General features: G+C 37.1%; 1 protein-coding gene and 2 non-coding genes across 4 annotated transcripts in view; 2 read left to right on the top strand and 1 right to left on the bottom strand.

Annotated features, from left to right (window-relative positions):
• Positions 1 to 18,759, top strand: part of CCAR1 (cell division cycle and apoptosis regulator 1) — a 56,990-nt gene that overhangs the window by 25,748 nt on the left and 12,483 nt on the right. For both annotated transcript variants that reach the window (XM_037029159.1, XM_037029158.1), the window contains exons 9-16: positions 1,715 to 1,844; positions 2,711 to 2,872; positions 5,421 to 5,646; positions 6,217 to 6,330; positions 6,871 to 7,037; positions 7,771 to 7,981; positions 8,811 to 8,894; positions 14,585 to 14,770. In XM_037029159.1, the coding sequence (XP_036885054.1) occupies positions 1,715 to 1,844; positions 2,711 to 2,872; positions 5,421 to 5,646; positions 6,217 to 6,330; positions 6,871 to 7,037; positions 7,771 to 7,981; positions 8,811 to 8,894; positions 14,585 to 14,770 (1,280 nt within the window). The remainder of the gene's footprint in view (positions 1 to 1,714; positions 1,845 to 2,710; positions 2,873 to 5,420; positions 5,647 to 6,216; positions 6,331 to 6,870; positions 7,038 to 7,770; positions 7,982 to 8,810; positions 8,895 to 14,584; positions 14,771 to 18,759) is intronic.
• On the top strand, positions 6,675 to 6,739 carry LOC118975466 (small nucleolar RNA SNORD98). The gene has a single exon (XR_005064067.1). It is a non-coding gene; the product is annotated as a small nucleolar RNA SNORD98 (small nucleolar RNA).
• LOC118975456 (U6 spliceosomal RNA) lies at positions 15,598 to 15,700 on the bottom strand. Its single transcript, XR_005064059.1, has one exon. It is a non-coding gene; the product is annotated as a U6 spliceosomal RNA (small nuclear RNA).

Raw genomic sequence — 18,759 nt, 5'->3', positions numbered from 1 at the left:
GGGGTGTCTTGTTGTCCAAAAAATACAGTACATGCTATTAGTTTAATAAACGTTTGACATAATTATCAGACATTATGACATATCACTCCCATATACTTAAACAATGTTTCCTAAAAGAGATTTTTCTTATGTTACCACAATCTATTGGTGCATCTAAGAAAAAGCACTTAAATATCCTTTTTAAATTCAGATCTCTCCCATTGTCTTTTAAGATTGTTTTTTGTTACCTAACAGAAAGCCAAGTTTCATCCATTTTTATTACCTTGACTTTTTGAAGAAATTGGACTAGTTGACTTGTAGATTTTTTTATTTTTTAAGATTTTATTTATTTATTTATTGTTAGAGGGAACAGGGAGGAGAAAGAGAAGGAAAAAACATCAGTGTTTGACCCTGGCTGGTGTACTTCAGTGGACTGAGCATGGGCCTGCGAACCACACGATCGCGGTTCAATTCCCAGTCACGGTACACAGGGCCTATTTCTGGGTTACAGGCCAGTTTCCAGCAGGGGACTCACGAGAGGCAACCATACATTGATATTTCTCTCCTTCCCTTCCCTTCTAAAGATAAATAAATAAAATCTTAAAAAAAAAACACACACATCAGTGTGTCATCAGTGTGTGGTTGGTTGCTTCTGTCACACCCCTTACTGGGGACCTGGCCTGCAACCCAGGCATGTGCCCTGCCTGGGAATCGAACCGGTGACCCTTTGGTTTGCAGTTTGGTCCTCAGTCACTGAACCACACCAGCCAGGGCAGCTTGTAGATTCTTTTGGAATGTTCTATTCTGGATTTGTCTTGATTCCCTGTGATGTTTTTACCTTGTTCCTCTATCTGCCATATAAACTATAAACTCGAGGTTAAGTCTAAAGGCTTTTATAGGTGATGTCTTATAATTCATATTGCACCATACTAGGAGGCGCATGTTGTCAGATACTGCCAGTATTTTAGATGCTAAATTTGATTACTTGATCAAGTGGTAACCATAAAACCCATATAAGAGGGTTTTTTAAAACTCTGTAGATTATCTCTGGATGATACTTTGACATCTTGTAAGTATCTTACTGTATAGCAGCCTTTGGTTTAATGTCAATACATCAGGGGTTGACAAACTACAGCCCTTAGATTTGGTCCATGGTGTGGTTTAATATGGTTCCTAAACTAAAAATAGTTTTTGCATTTTTATTTATATATTTTACCCCCAGGCAAGCAAATAGCATTGTTTTACTATTAATGTTGCATTTCACCCAGTTAGCAACTGGGTGAAATATATGTTGATCATATTGAACAAGGCCATACGGGTGACCTTGTTATAAATGAACACTTTTGCCATGTTATAAAATGAACACTTTTCTGTGTTGAGGTGTGCTTTACCCAGTAGAAAGAGCACAGGCTACCAAAGTCTTATGGCCTGCCTTTCACTTCATTCCTAAAATGCTGTGTGTCTTTAAAGAATAGTGCCTCATTTAAGTAGTTTCTTAATCTGCAGTACATGGGGTTATATTCTCTTTTTCATTTGTTTAGGTTTTTATCTTTATTAATATAGTTTTTGCATTTTTAAAGCATTACCAAAAAATATGCAAATATACCAAATGGTCTCTACTATTCATGGGCCACAGAGCCTTAAAATACTAGGCTCCTATCTATAAAATATAACCAGGTAATGATTTGGAAATTTGTTTAAATAAGTTAACATGTTTTTTCTGTATCTTTTAAAGCTGGTTTATTGCAGCCTCCTGTTCGAATAGTTTCACAGCCACAACCAGCACGAAGATTAGATCCACCATCCAGATTTTCAGGAAGGAATGACAGAGGGGATCAAGTGCCTAACAGGAAAGATGACCGGAGGTATGTTTTTCAAAGTATATTTTTGATTGTGGTCATGGTTGCACAATGTGAGGTTCTTAATGCTGCTTAAAAATTATTAAAATGCTAAGTTTGTTATGTATATTTTACCACAATTTAAAATTTTTAAATTTATTTACTGATTTAAAGGAGAGAGACCGAGAAAGAGAAACATCAGTTTATAGTTCCATTTATTTATACATTTATTGGTTGACTCTTTTTTTAACTTTTTTATTTTTTTAAGATTTATCTATTTAACCCTCACTGGTGTAACTCAGTGGATCGAGTGCGGGCTGTGAACTGAAGGGTTGTGTATTTGATTCACAATCGAGGCACATGCCTGGGGTGCAGGCCAGGTCCCCCCACAGGGGGCCACGTGAGAGGCTACCAAAAAAGCACACATTGATGTTTCTTTCCATTCCCCTCTCTAAAGATAAATAGGTTTTTTAAAATAAAGATTTTATTTATTTTTAGAGAGAGGGGAAGAGAGTGAGAGAAAGATCAATCAGTGTGTGATTGCCTCTCACACGCCCCCTACTGGGGACCTGGCTCATAACCCAGGCATGTGCTCTAACTCGGAATCCAACCAGCGATGCTTTGGTTCTCAGGCTGGTACTCTTTACACTGAGCCACACCAGCCAGGAATTGGTTGACTCTTGTATGTACCCTGACTGGGGATCAACCCCATAACCTTGGTGTATGGGGAAGATACTCTCCAGCTGAGCATCCCAGCCAGTCTCCATTTTATCACAGTTAAAAATTATTTTAATTAGTATATTGTCAAGTTTTGCTTGTATTACCTATTATTTCATGAAAGAGCTTTTGGATAATGCCAGAAAATTAGTGATTTTAGGAAAATTTGTTTTAAGTCGTGAAAGGGAAAGAGAAAGACGTAGATCCAGAGAAAGATCTCCTCAGAGAAAACGTTCCCGAGAGAGATCTCCCCGAAGAGAGAGAGAACGATCACCTCGGAGAGTTCGCCGTGTTGTTCCACGTTACACAGTTCAGTTTTCCAAGTTTTCTTTAGATTGGTAAGTTATCCCCCACCATTGATTCATTAAATTAATAGGTTTGTAATTTTGAATAATTTGGTAGGATGTGTTATATACAGAGATACTTTTCTTGCAAATTTTATTTCCTGACATTTAGCGCTCTTAGTTTATATAAGAGCAAAGGTGCAATTTGAGTAGCAGTTCTTAGCAGATTGGTTTATTTTCATGCACTCAATAAAGATATCGGATGCCTATTGAAAAGGGCAGTCCCTCTGAGATGAAGTTATTCCTTAAAGTTAGAATCATTTAAGATCCAGATTTATTGATAACTTTATAAGTTCATGCATTGTTCATTGTGTGTGGTATGATAATAATAGAGCAGTACATTAAATATTTCAAGGATTAAATATTTCATTATAGTATAATAGAAACACACATTTGTATTTGTATACATAAATACACTTTTCAGTCTTTGGAATCAGGAGTATTGGGCAAATTACCGAGAGTTTTTGGGCTTTGCCTTCAGAATGGAAACCAAAAATGCTACTAGCAGAATTGTGAGTTCATGTATCTAAAGCAACAGTGTGTGTGGCATATTGTAGATACTCAGTAATAGCTGCAAAGTTATAATTCATAGAAAGGCAAATGGGTAATTGACTGATTTACTCTAATGGAAGGATTAGAGTAAATCCTTCCATTAGAGTAAGGGAGAATTATCAAAGGCCCTGGGACTGGCAATTGTGTATAAGAAAAATTAACAGAAAAAAATCAAATTGACAGTAAAGTAAAAAATAAATTATTAAAAGCAGCTTTTTAAAGCCTTTTACATAGGAGCAAACTGATAGATAATGTTCATAATATTGGACTATCAAAAGTTAAAATTTTTATGTATTCTGTTCTAGATTGAGTAAACCAGTGTGTTTTATTTATGCTACTCAATAGCAAAAAGATCTTGCTGGATAATTTTGTTTACTTCTTAGGTAATTGGTGTTCATTTACTCTTGTTTGTGGTCAAGACAGCAACTACTCTTAATTTATGCTAGTTTCCTTATCTCTGTTTATTTGTATCATTAAAAATATCTAGTCTATATAATCCCTGTTTACTTGTATACTTAAAAATATCTAGTCTGTATATTTAAGGAAAACTTTTTGGAATTAAAACCACTTCTCCAGCCTTTAAAGATACTAAGTAGTGCAGCTGTGCTTTAAACTCATCTGGGAAGAGCTGATGCATGGTGGAATGTAAATTGAACAGTTGTCATTCTCCTTTTAAGTTAGAACTTCACAGTTTTACTTCACCACTTTGAAGTAAATTCTGAAGAACATCGGATGAACCCGTTATAAATAAAATTCCCAAGAACACCAGATGAGCCCATTACATATAAAAATTTTCATGCCTTTTCTTTTAATTCATGGAAATCAAGATTTTCATATAGTAATATGATTTATAAGAGACTATGCCAAGACATGATTTATTTGTATTTCTTATTTTATAAAGATTTTACTTATATAAGATGCAGCTTCAAAAATTCTAGTGATGGGAAGCTAGGAAGCTATTATACATACTTTTCTGTTTGTACCAGTTCTTAAACAACAAAAACAAAACTGAAGTACCTGTTTTTCCCATTTTCATTGTTTTGACAGCAAAATTTTATTTAAATAAAGTATAATTATGTCAGTAATCACTAATGACAAACAAGTTTGTCGTTCTATTATTTATTATTTTTAGGCTTCAAATAAAAAGATGCCCCTATAAATTATCAGTTTACATTTTACCCTTGTTTTTAGTTGTCTTTTAAAAAGACAATGTAGTTATCTTTTCAGAAAATTGCATTTTCTGCTTTTCATTTTGCTTTTAACAATTCTCTTGGCTTTTTACCAGATTGATTTACTTTTGAGTTTCTTTCCTTTAAAAGCTTTGCTTCTTAGGAAAAAGGAAATGATCCTTTAAAAAAAAACATTTTGCCAGATTTAAAAGGCAACAAACATCCTCTCTTTACATAATAAACCAGTCAAGTATAGATCTTAATCATTAACACTGAGAGGTATTGTAGTGTGGATAATCCAGAAAACATTGGATTTTGCTTTCATGTGAATTTTAATTTTGTATGTACAAATTCTTGATCTATAGAATAAAAGTTGTATTTTTTCTATACTGTATAAAGCTGACTGAGGAACATTGATGCTAATTTTGTACCATTCCTATCCTTTCTTTATCTTCATTCTATGTGAATGTAAATTTCTTAAAAGTGTGCAATTTCAACTGAGGCAGAACTGCTTTTGTTCAGATCTTCTCTGGAGCTGGGGTTGAAGTTATTTCAAAGGGTCTTCTCTAATGAATTTTAAGCTACACACAAAAAGTAAAGAAATAAAGGTAACATTTAGATATGTTATTCAAAGTTGTAAGTAAGCAATTTTAAAATGAGATTTCCTGTGCCTTTCTGCACCTCCATAGCTCGTTATTTATTGACCATTTGCTGCTGGCTTTAAGCCATAAAGGTTATATGTTTAGCTTCAGAATTGAGTAAATGTTTGCATAATCTTTGGTATTAAGGCTGTTTATTCACTATTTATGTCTGTTTTTCAGTCCTAGTTGTGACATGATGGAACTAAGGCGTCGTTATCAGAATTTATATATACCTAGTGACTTTTTTGATGCTCAGTTTACATGGGTGGATGCTTTCCCTTTGTCAAGACCATTTCAGCTGGGAAATTACTGCAATTTCTATGTAATGCACAGAGAAGTAGAGTCCTTAGAAAAAAATATGGCCATTCTCGATCCTCCAGATGCTGACCACTTATACAGTGCAAAGGTTTGTATTCTGTAAACACAGCTAAAGTTTCTGAGCAATTGGTCATATTAAGACTATGTGGAGTTATAACTTCAGAGAGTGGTTTAGGATTTGAATACCTATGTTTTCTTCTTGACCTGAAATCTGTTTTGGTTATTTAAGTAATTTAATGTAATTTCTCTTTGCCTTAACTGTAAAATTATGTATGTTTGTTTGTTTGTTTAACACTTGGAACCTCATAAAAATGTGAAGATGAAGCTGATGTAATGAGCGTTTTGGAATGTTCTGTCACTTTGGCTAGGCCCAGATAAAAACATAATTGTGGGTGGATGTCTATGTGTTAGTCTTCGGGGCAACATTTAGTATACTGCTGTGGTCAGTAGTCTTCTGCTATTTTAAAACCTCAGAAAACACCATTTGGAAAGTTAAAACCATTTAATTATAAAGGTATCTGATACCATTTCTGCTGCAGGATTTTATTTTCCATTTTTACCAAAAATTTCTGGTATATAATATGTAAGGATAATTAGTAGTGCTTCTCATTTTTTTACGTTAGACTTTTGACAGGATTGAATTATTTGACTATAATAGGTAATGCTGATGGCTAGCCCTAGTATGGAAGATTTGTATCATAAGTCATGTGCTCTAGCTGAAGACCCACAAGAACTTCGAGATGGATTTCAGCATCCTGCTAGACTTGTTAAGGTAAAATGAAGCATTAACTTTAGGTGTTTATTGCTTTGCTTGGTTCTGACTGTATATATATAAAACTAAAAAACTGCCTTTTAAATTTTGTTAATTAGTTTAATAATAAGTTTAGTATTGAGGCATTCAGAATTGAATGATGTAGGTGTTTTTCTCACTGTAGATTATGGCTATAATTTACTCATGTCACTAGTTCCACTGTCATTTTGATGTTGTTATATTTGTAGTATAGAAAAATTTCACTGATAATGGATTTAGTGTATCTTTGGATGCTTTTAAAGTATGAATTATATAGCTTGTTTCTTTAAAAGAACCCTTTATTTGAAGAAATATTTTAGAAGGATGAGTTATGATGTGTAAATCCTATTCCATTGCTGAAATGCAGTGTGGAACACGATGAACTGAACTCTTCCTTGACTGACAGTTACCAGAGGTAGTAATAATGATATTGGAAAGGTTTGTACCTTTCCTTTCCAAGTATTTTATGTGTAATTTGATGAGTTGCATAATATATGTAAATGATTCTTTGTTTTGAATTAGTTTTTAGTGGGCATGAAAGGCAAGGATGAAGCCATGGCCATTGGAGGCCACTGGTCTCCTTCGTTGGATGGACCAGACCCAGAAAAAGACCCCTCTGTGTTGATTAAGACTGCTATTCGTTGTTGTAAGGCTCTGACAGGCATTGATCTAAGTGTATGCACACAATGGTAAGTACCAATTCATTTCCTGATTAGGAATGTTTTCCTAATAGTTTGTCTAGAAAACTTTGTCTGTCAGCCTTCACCCCCCGCCCCTTATTTTAGCAACCTTGATCATGCAAGTAATCTCAAAGGAAAAAAATCCACATTTGTAGGAGAAGTTTATTTGGTGCCAAAAATGTTTGGGGAGGGGGGTAGGATTAAGAACTAATAAAAATAAACTGAAAATTTAAATGTTTGTTATGTACTTTGGAAGTTGGATGTATGTTGAAAATATTTTTCATTTCATGCATAGCTGGAGAAGATCGTCAAGAGAGAACTTCATTTCATTGTAATTCTTTTGTTATAAAATGATGTAGTTGCTGATTATTTTTGTTCAGCCATATTTTCTCTTGAGGCTTATTTGTCCTGTATATTTGAGTTGATTCTTGTGACTTAATTGAGAATTTTTTTTTAGCACACGAAATCTGAACAGCTATCCAGCTTCTTCAGGTATTCTCTAAACTGTGGGTAGCTCTGTGGTCAAACTTGAAAATGCCTTGGGGAACATACTCTTCTTTTAACTATAAATATTGTACAAATTTACCAAAAGAGGAACTATGGCTTCTATAATTTTTTTTTCTTTAGACCAACCTCAAGTTCTTGCAGCAAAATTTCTTTACTTGATGTGCTACAAGTGAACTAGGGTCTTTAAAATGTATTTTAGAATTTTTTTTCCAACATGCTTCTTCCCTTGCAACAGGTACCGTTTTGCAGAGATTCGCTACCATCGCCCTGAGGAGACCCACAAGGGGCGTACAGTTCCAGCTCATGTGGAGACAGTGGTTTTATTTTTCCCGGATGTTTGGCATTGCCTTCCCACCCGCTCAGAGTGGGAAACCCTCTCCCGAGGATACAAGCAGCAGCTGGTCGAGAAGCTTCAGGGTGAACGCAAGGAGGCTGATGGAGAACAGGCACTGAACGCTAATCCCTTTTTCTATTTTCGCTTCTCACAGGCACAGGAACACAGGCACAAATGCACACCACACACTACATAACAAACACACACGGAGGAACATAACTGGTAACAGCGACTGGTAATCCAGCTTTCAGCAGTATAGTTGTATGTTCTTTTCTCAAAAAAAAAAAAAAGAAAGAAAGAATCTGTTTATCATGCTGACTTTAAGAATGCCGAGACAAAGGAAAATAAGTTGTGCTTAAATTGCACAGAATTTTGTTTTTTATCATAGGTCTAGTTGCTGGAATCTGGGACCAGTTGTTGAGCAAGATTCAGTATTATTAAGCCATTTTAAACATTTTGCCATTTTCTAAAATTTAAAAAATTTTCTCTTTCACGGTCATCAGTTCTAGTCATGGATATTTGAAATTGGACAACCACAAGTCTGAGAGATTTGAAATTTCAGGCTATGTGGCATCGTCTTTGGTATATTTGAAAGGTCTGACTAAATCAGTCTTAACTTTGGGTGGCTTGAAAATTTGGGCAAGATCACACACTGTGTGGTTAGTGGAGACCGGCAGTGTCTGTGCATCCCTGATATCCTTTGTGTTGTAATTTATCACCCTTTTGTGTTTCACAGATCTGGCTTTGATTGGCTGATGAATGTCTTTGTGGTCAATTAAAAGTGGTAGAATGTATGTACGTGGACTTGCCTAAATAACTTTAGGAGAAGATAATCTGAAACATTTGTGACCTTGCACAGATCAGCAACAGACTTTTAAAAATAAATTACCTTTATTTTAAGGTTTCAGAATAGTAATTAGGTTCTTAACTTTGTATATCAGGATGAAGAAGAGAAAGATGATGGTGAAGCTAAAGAAATTTCTACTCCTACCCATTGGTCTAAACTTGATCCAAAGACAATGAAGGTAACTTTGAAAGAGGTAGTATTTAGTTTGACATCTCTAGACAAGAACAGAGAGAATAGGGACACTGTGTTGTTTGTTTTCAGATAAAAGCCATTAAAAATGAAGTCCACACATTTTATATATTCTATATTATATTTGTATGTGTGTATATAAAAACTAAAGGGAGACTTTGTAAATCAGTTCAGCCATTGTCTGTTGAGTATAATATATAAGAGCCTATGGTGTGAGCAATATTGTTTTCTAATTTGGGAACTGATGTAAAGTAGAATTTCTTCACTCAATTTAAATTCAAGGGGTAGAAAAGAAGAAACATAGAAAAGTCCACTTTTTAAAATAAAAATTAATAGTAAAAAGTGGATTGATACACAGGGTGGGGTAAAACTAGGTTTGTAGTTGTTCATATGGAAAATATGATAATACAATTAACCCCTAGCCTGGTAGGTCAGTTGATTAGAGCATTGTTTCTATATTCCAAGGCAGAAGTGAACCAGTGAATGTATAGATAGGTGAAGCAACAAGTTGATATTTCTCTCTCCCGTCCCCTCTCTCTTTCTAAAATCTAAGTTTTTAAAACATATTTTTAAAAGGGAGCTTCTGGTCAAGATGGAGGCATACATAGACATACTTCACCTTGTTGCACAACCATAAGAAGGGCACAACTAACTTAAAAATGAAAAACACCCAAACTGTCAGAAAATCACCCAGAACTGTACAAAAGATTGACAACCAAAGATTTGAAGCAGCTATATTCATCCAGACGGGTAGGATCCGTGGAAAGGATGCTGTGTGGTGGTGACAAGAGGAATGGGCAATCCCATGTTCATGTGTGGTGGGTTAAAAATCAGGGCTACCTTCTGAGCAAGCAATCCCAGCTCCAGGCCAGACCACTCAGCCCAGGGTTCCAGCACGGGGAAAAATAAAGCCTCATAACTTCTGGCTGTAAACCCAGTGGGGGTTGGGACAGCAGAAGAAACTGCCAGTATCTCAGGAGAACCTGGAACATACACAAACCTACCCATTCTGGGAACCACAATCAAGACAGCAGCTGGAGGGGTGCCAGTCACATATGGGAAGTGGGTTAAGTGATTGGAAGGGGGGTCAGTGTCAAGAAAGCCTCCCAGAAGTCAGCCAGAAGTAGCATTGGCCCTCGAAGACCCCTCCCCACAACATGGAGCCACAAAGCCGCCAAGCAGTTTGCCCCTTCCCTGGCAAATACCAAGAATCCACCCTATACAACATAACAGGTGTGCTGAGACAGGAAATCAAAGAGGCTCTACCTAGTACACAGATACAGGAAGGCTGCCAAATGAGGAGACAAAGGAAAAATGGCCCAAGTGAAGGAACAGAACAGAACCCCAGAAAAAGAACTAAGGGATTAGGAGATAGACAACCTATCAGATGCAGAATTGAAAACAGGTGGTCAGAATACTCAACGATCTCACTGAATTTGGCAAAAGCATAAGGGAAGAAATGAAGGCTATACTAAGGGAAATAAAGAAAAATCCATAGGAAGCCAACAGTGAAGGGAAGGAAGCAGGGTTTCAAATTAATGATTTGGAACTTAAGGAAGAAATAATCAACAAAAACAGAAAGAAGAAACAAGAATTCAAAAAAACCTAGGAGAGTTAAAGAAGACTCTGGGACATCTCCAAAAGGGCCAACATCTGAATCATAGGGATGCCAGCAGAAGAGAAAGCAAGAAATTGAAAACTTACTGTAAAAAATAGTGAAAGAACTTCTCTAATTTGGTGAAGGAAATAGACATACAAATCCAGGAAGCAGAGTCCCAAACAAGTTGAACCCAAAGAGGAGGACCACACCAAGACACATCATTATTAAATGCCAAAGATTAAAGATAAAGAAAGAATCATAAAAGCAGCAAGAGAAAGGCAGTTACCTACGAAGGAATTCCCATAAGACTATCAGCTCGTTTCTCAAACTTTGGAGGAAGAAGGAACTGGCAAGAATGTATTCAAAGTGATGAAAAGCAAAGACCTACAACCTAGATTGCTGTATTCGGTAATGCTATCGTTTAGAATTGAAGGGCAGATAAAGTCTGCCCAGACAAGGTAAAACTAGAGTTCGTCGTCACCAAGCCCTTAATATATGAAATGTTAAAGGGACTTATTTAAGAAAAAGATCAAAACTATGACCATTAAAATAACAAGCTATGCAAACAAATAGAACAGGAATAGAATTCCAGAAATGGAGATCACATGGAGGATTATCAGCAAGGAAGAGGGAGAATGGGGGAAAGGTATAGAGGTTTAGAATCATAACTATGTAGGTACAAAATAGACAGGGGCATGTTAAGAACAGTATAGGCAGTGGGGAAGCCGTAGAATTTATATGCATGGCCCATGGACATGAATAAAAGCAGATGGGATCACTGGAGGGAAGAGGGTTATACCAAGCAGAGGGGAACAAAGTGGGGGAAATTGGGACAACTATAATAGTATAATCAATAATATATACTTGTAAAAATTTTTAAACTTTAATTTCTAAACAAAGTACAATAATTAAAAATAGGGTAAGAATAAACTTTGTGTTTCAGGTACTCAAAACTGTAAACCTACATTTGCCCCACCCTGTACTCTGAACTTCTGAACTGGGGAGGATATAATTTAAGAGCCTCTTTTGAAAATTTTTTAACCTGTACTGCCTGTACTGGTTTTATTTGTTTTGTTTTTTTTGCTCCCCAGTGTCACTGGACCTATTAATTGTCCTGCAGTTTTGCATCTTTGGGCTTATAATGTGAATGTAGATCCATTGATTGTACATACATACATTCTGCATGGATCAGAAGATTAGAGGCTGATCATTATTTGCTTTTGCATCTTGTTACTTAACACATAAAAGTTGATTAACTTCTGTTCTTTGCCAAAAAAAAAATCGAAACATCCCCAAAACAGTTTTTTTCCTTCATTATGAAAGTAGCTTTTTAACCCAGATACAGTCCTATAGATTCAGAAAATACAGGCAAGTCGATTAAACTCTACATCCCAGGACTTTTTGTCAAATTAATGGCTTTGCTATTATGTTTCTTATTTTTTAATATATTTTATTGATTATACCATTACAGTTGTTCTATTCCCCCCTTCATTCCCCTCCGCCCGCATACTCCCACCCCCACCATTCCCCCCCCCTTAGTTTATAACCACGTGTCTCAAGTTCTTTAGATTCTATATTTCCCCTACTATTCTTGCCCTCCCCCCTATTTACTACCTACTGTCTATGCTATTTTCTGTACCTTCTCCTCCCTTCTCCTTCTCCTACTCTCCTGTTGCTAACCCTCCATGTGTTCTTCATTTCTATGGTTCCACTCTTGGTTTGCTTTTGTTTTAGGTGAGGTTGTTAATAACTGAGTTTGCTGTCCTTTCACTGTTCGTATTTTTCATCTTTTTTTTCTTATATAAGTCCCTTTAGCATTTCATATAATAAGGGCTTGGTGATGATGAACTCCTTGAACTTGACCGTATCTGAGAAGCACTTTATCTGTCCTTCCATTCTAAATGAAAGCTTTGCTGAATAAAGCAATCTTGGCTGTAGGTCTTTGGATTTCATGACTTGGAATACTTCTTTCTAGCCCCTTCTTGCCTGTAAGGTCTCTTTTGAGAAATCCGCTGACAGTCTGATGGGAACTCCTTTGTTAGGTGACTGTCCCCTTATCTCTTGCTGCTTCTAGGATTCTCTCCTTCATTTGAATCTTGGCTAATGTAATGGTGATGTGCCTTGTTTTGTTCCTTCTTGGGTCCAACTTCTTTGGGACTCTCTGAGCTTCCTGGACTTCCTGGAAGTCTATTTCCTTTGCCAGACTGGGGAAGTTCTCCTTTATTATTTGTTCAGATAAGTTTTCCACTCATGGCTGTTCCTCTTTCCCTTCTGGTACCCCTATAATTCAATTTTTGGAACATTTGAAGATGTCCTGGAGGTTCCTAAGTCTCTCCTCATTTTTTTGAATTCTCATTCATTCTTTTCTGGTTGGATGTTCTGTTCTTCCTTCTGGTCCATTCCATTGATTTGAGTCCCAGTTTCCTTTCCATCACTATTGGTTTCCTGGACATCTCCCTTCATTTCAATTAGTTTAGCCTTCATATGTTCCTCTAATTTGTGACTATAATCAACCAGTTCTGTGAGCATCCTGATAAACAGTGTCTTGAACTGTGCTTCTGAGAGGCTGGCAATTTCTCGGTTGCTTAGAGTTATTAGCTCTGGGGCTTTGAGTTCTTCTTGAGCCGTATTTTGGACTGTTCGCGCCTGTTACTTATCAGGATCGGAGCCCCAGGTGTTCACCAGAGCAGGGCAACTCAGTCGCTGGGTTGTGACGCTGTATGTGAGGATGGGGTCAATGAGGAGCAATGGCGTCCTGTCTGCCGCAGGTGCTGCAGGTTGCCACCGCCACTGGGGCCTGAGCGCTTTGTCTCCCAGCGCGCGAATGTGCCACTGCCTTCAGCCCTCCACCACTGGATTCACCGCTGGGGCCTGTGCAGTCCGTCTCACTGTGGCTCGAATGTGCAACCACAGTCAGTGTGTCCCGCACCCCGACTGGGTCCATGCCTGGGTCGGGGGATCTGTCCTGCCCGACCCTGCTCCGCTGCTGGCTCCGCCCCTCTTCCTAGTTCTGGTTGAACAATTCGTTGTTGAACTTCTATATAATTAAATTTCCTGTTCTTTGGCTGTGTCTTTGTTCTCCACACCTTTGTTTTATTCAAACTTGGTTGTGGGATAAGGCAGTGATTCCACCTATGTCCCCATCTTGGCAGAAGTCTCCTGTTTCTTATTTTATTTTTTATTTATTTATTTATTTAAAGGTTTTTATTTATTTGTTTATTTATTTATTTATTTATTTATCTCTAGAGGGGAAGGAGAGAGGGATAGAAACATCAATGTATGGTTGCCTTTTGTGCGTCCCCTGCTGGGAGTTGGCCTGCAGGGAACCCGCCTGCAACCCAGGCATGTGCCCTGACTGGGAATTGAACCGCGATCCTCTGGTTCGCAGGCCCGCACTCAATCCACTGAGCTACACCAGCCAGGGCTCCTGTTTCTTATTTTAAAACTTACATTTATTTTGATTACAAATGTAATGCATGCTTATTTTCAAAATTGGTGCATATGTAAAAAATAGAAGAAAAACATTTGAGCCTATCACTCAAACACAGTCACTCAAACTTTTGATGTATTTTCTTCCATTCTTTTTTTTGGGGGTAAGCTTTGTGGTTGGTTGGTTGGTTGGTTGCATCTAATCGTGTATAAAAAGTTGCTGTCTCATCCTTTTCAATTAGTATTAGTGTTTCCCCTTGTAATTATTTTTAACCATCTAGTTGATGCACTGTTTTTCTTAGGTATTACTCTTTTATTGAATATTTAGATTTCTTTACTTTTTTAGAGAGGAGACTATTAAAAGAAATTTGTAAAGATTTTGTTTTCCCATGTTTAGGTTCTTTCCTGAGGGTAAAATCCCAGAAATTAGAATTACTGGGTTAGAGAGCAGTATTTTTAAGCAGCTTAAAACCTATTGTAAATTATTTTTTAATGTTCTAAGAAGTTTGTATTTTTGTAAACATTTTATGAGCTAAGTATCCCTTTCACTAAAGTTTCTTTTTTAAAGCACAGAAAATAAATGCATAGTTTATTCTCTATTTCAGTATCCCATTTTCTTTCTTTGTGTTTTTGTGATGTGTGTAATTTAGGTAAATGATCTCCGAAAAGAATTAGAAAGTCGAACCCTTAGCTCCAAAGGGTTAAAGTCCCAGTTAATAGCCCGATTGACCAAACAGCTTAAAGTAGAAGAGCAAAAAGAAGAACAAAAGGAATTAGAGAAATCTGAAAAAGAAGATGAAGAAGAGGATGATAGGAAATCTGAAGATGATAAAGAGGTATATATGGAATTATTTAAATATACTCCTTACCTTACTCTTCTTTGGTCTGACTCCCTACTCTGTGTTGTTTCTCTGTGTGGATGCCCTCCTGGTTCTTTTTGGTTTTATTGCCTGGTAATTGAGGTCATCTGCCCTGGGTTTTGATAGCTGTCCCTTCCTGCCAGCCTCCAATGCCTTGTATAGACATCTGCTTTGCTTGAAGGAATTGCTTTAGAACTGAACTGTTCAGGACAGGGAGAGTTGATTTGAAAATGGTGAGACTGTAATTCTTACATTTTATTTTCACACATTCCCCTTATCTGTTTGGTTACCCATGGTACAGTTTTTAAATTCATATACATCATTTCTTAGTATCCCTGGAGGATTGGTTCCAAGACCCCATAGGTACCAAAATCCATGGATGCTCAAGTCTCTTATATAAAATGGCTTAATACTTGCATATAACCTGTATTGTAAATAGGCTACAGCAGAATATGCCTGCACATCACTTCATTTGAGTGAATTCATTGCAGCGCTTGGTGTATGGAAAATTTCAGTTTTGCTTTTTAGAAGCCTGGGATTTTTTTCTCTGATTTTCTTATTTTAATTTATTGACTGAGGGGTGAGAGTGGTAGAAAGAAACATCAGTTGGTTGTTCTATTTTTTTGTGCATTCATTTGTTGCTTCTTGTATGTGCCCTGACCAGAGAGCAAACTTGCAATTTTGGAATATCAGGATTATGCTCTAACCTACTGAGTTGCCTGGCCTGGGCTCCTTGAATGTTTTTGATTCACAGTCAGTTGAATCCAGAGATGAGAAACCTGTGGGTACAAAGGGCCTACTGTAGAAGTCAGAGTCAGTGTTTGATTTTTTTTCCTTGTGCAGGGACTATGCTAATCTCTGTATCATTCTAATTTTAGTGTGTATGCTGCTGAATGAAGTAAGCAACATTTATCTGGTTTTCAAGATAATAGATGAAATTAGGTTCCCTGACATCTTCAGTGGTTACATGTTTATTTTTCTAATACCTTTATTTGAAAGGATTTCAGGTCTTTGCATTTCTTATTTTTAGTGAAGCTTGAATTGTCCCCCTTTTCACCAGTGGTTAGGCAAACCGGGGAACAATTTGAAGTTAGTTTAAAAATATTTTTGTATTTTCTATTCTGCTTTCTTCATTTTTTTTTTACAAATTTTATTTATTTATTTTTAGAGAGAGGGAGAGAAACATCAATGTGTGGTTGCCTCTCACACGCCCCGTACTAGGGATTTGGCCCCTGCAACCCAGGCGTGTGCCCTGACTGGGAATCAAACCAGTGCCCCTTTGGTTCCCAATCTGGTGCTCAGTCCACTGAGCCACACCAGCCAGGGCTTCCTTATTGTTTTTATGTTGTGCTATAACTACATTGTCCAAGCACGTAGTGTTGCATACTATACTGTCTTTTAATCCTCTTATCTCAGTCATACAAGCTAAATATCTGATGCTCACCACTAGTCCTTTTGTCATTATCTTTGAAGCTCATCTCCAGTAGATTGCTCAGGGCTCATGGTAGCCGTATTTAAGTTTCTGTATGTTGACAACAGTTTCAGTATACCCTTTATGCTTGAAAATCAGTTTTGCAAATATAAAATCTTTGGCTAACATTTACTTGTCTTGACTATCTTAAATATGTTACATCTTTCCTGAGCAAGTTTTGCTGTCCAAAGTGATGATAATGCAATTTGCTTTTCTGATACAGTCACTTGCTATTTTGCCCAGATGTACAAAATTTTATTAGAAATGTGTTTTAATATTGGTCATTTTGTATTAACAACTTCAGGTGCATTGTGTGCTCTTTCAATACTTAATTTCTGATTTTTTCAGGAAGTTTCTCTTGAACAAACTTTTCTTTTTGTGGTAAAATACACATGAATCAAAATTACCATTATACCATATAGTAATAACTCTCCAACCCCTCTCCCCATCCGCTGGTAACCTCTATCCTGATACTTCTGTCTCTGAATTTGTGTGTATTAGATATTTCATGTAAGTGGAATTATACAGTAGGTATCCCTTTGTGCCTGGCTTCTCTCAGTGTAATGTTATCAGGGTTCAGCCATGTTGTAGCATGTATCAGAACTTCATTTCTTTTTAAGGATGAATACTCTATTGTATGTATATACCACATTTTGCTTATTCATTCATCTGTTAATAGACATTGGGTTGTTTTCACCTCTCGGCTATTGTGAATAATACCACTATGAAAAAGCAAGTTCCCTTTTCTATTCTCTTAAGTCATTATTTCTTGAGTTTATTTGCTTTTGTATTCCTTCTAGTTTTAATCTTACTTTTCTGAAACTCTTGAATGCTGTCACCCTGTTTTTCACTTTTTAAATTCTTGTTCTTTTCATTTCTTACAAGTTTCTTAATGTTGATCACAAGCTCATATCTATGTGAATTTAATTTGCTTAAAATTTTATCATAAGGGAGTTGCTTCAGATAGCTTATATAACTTCACAGAGCTCTATGTTCTGTTGTTTTCTTGTTCTGTCAAAAAAACAATGGAATGTCAAACAAATATGGTGGCTTTCTGAAATTTCTCTATTCCCCTCTCTCACTTTTATCTGGACCTCCTTTTTCCATGTGTCCATGTCCCTCTTCTGCTCATTATTGATTCTAATCCCAGAAGCTTTTCCTCATTGTGGAACCCTGTGCTGGAAGGATGCCCTGGTAAATCAACTTTGCAAATTCATAGGGCTAGAGCATTGTAGACCATCTCAGATTTTAAGATGAACTCCTCGTCGTCACTGTTGTTGGTAGTAGAATCTTGCCTAGTTTCAGCTGCTGTCCTTAATTGACCTGCTGTGCTTTCCAGTGAGTGCCCATTGACCATGTTTCTTCCTATTGACAGTTTTGTGGTTTTCCTGTCCTTAGATCCATGGGACAACTCCATTACTTCCTTCTGCTTTCCCACACACAGACACCAGTACCACATAGATCTTTTGGTTCTTACGGCTTTTTCCCACCTACTTGTACATTGGGGTGTATGGAGATACCTTGTTACCTTGGTTTCCTGTCAATGTGCATGGATTTTGGTTTGGTTATTTAGATTATTCTGTCTCTTTTTAATGTGGAGATTCAGGAAGATCCAGGAACTCTGCTAACACCAGTATTTTTCCCGATTCCCCCAATTTATATAATATTAATATAGATATTCCCCCAACCTCCCTTTAGAAGCAGTTTCTTATTCTGGGAAATCCAAAGAGAATTAGAATAAACGTATCCTCTTTAGTGAATTTGAACTTTTCTTCCCTTTTCAGTCCTAATTGTTGGTAAAGGAATCAGGAAATTTTTTTCTTTACATGGTATACATTCAATTACAGTTGGCCATTGAACAAAGATAGGGCTGAGGGTGCCAGCCCCTGCTCAGTCAAAAATCTGCATATAGCCCTGGCTGGTGTGGCTCCGGCCTGTGAACCAAAGGGTCACGAGGTCATTTCCCCGTCAGGGCACATGCCTGGGTTATGGACTAGGCCCCCAGTGCGGGGCATTCAAGAGGCAACCACCCTGTGATGTTTCTCTCCCTCTCCCCCTTCATTCTCCTGTGTCTAAAAATACTAAATGAAATCTTTTTTAAAAATTTGTGTACAATTTTAAAGCACCGTCTACTAAAACATTTAGCAGTCTTCCCCCCCCCCCCAACGACTTTATTTATTTATTTATTTATTTATTTATTTATAGGCAGAAGGAAAGGGAGGGAGGAAGAGCAGTATCAATGTATGATTGTCCCTTGTGCACCCCCTACTGGGGACCTAGTTCGTAACCCAGGCATGATGACCTGTTGGGTCCCAATCTGGTGCTCAGTCCACTGAGCCACACCAGCCAGGGAGTGTAAAACTTTTGACTCTCCAAAAACTTGGTTCTCTCGCTATCTGTGGTGGGTTGCTTAGTGCCAGGAACCACTGTGGACACTAAAATCTATGAATACTCAAGTCTCCTACTAAATAAAATCAGTGCATACAGTCGACCC

Source organism: Sturnira hondurensis, unplaced genomic scaffold (genome assembly GCF_014824575.4).
Source record: "Sturnira hondurensis isolate 20B ecotype Veracruz unplaced genomic scaffold, ASM1482457v3 Scaffold0020237, whole genome shotgun sequence".
Taxonomy (NCBI): domain Eukaryota; kingdom Metazoa; phylum Chordata; class Mammalia; order Chiroptera; family Phyllostomidae; genus Sturnira; species Sturnira hondurensis.
The sequence above is the reverse complement of the archived record's forward strand: the minus strand, read 5'-3'. Positions and strand labels throughout refer to the sequence as shown.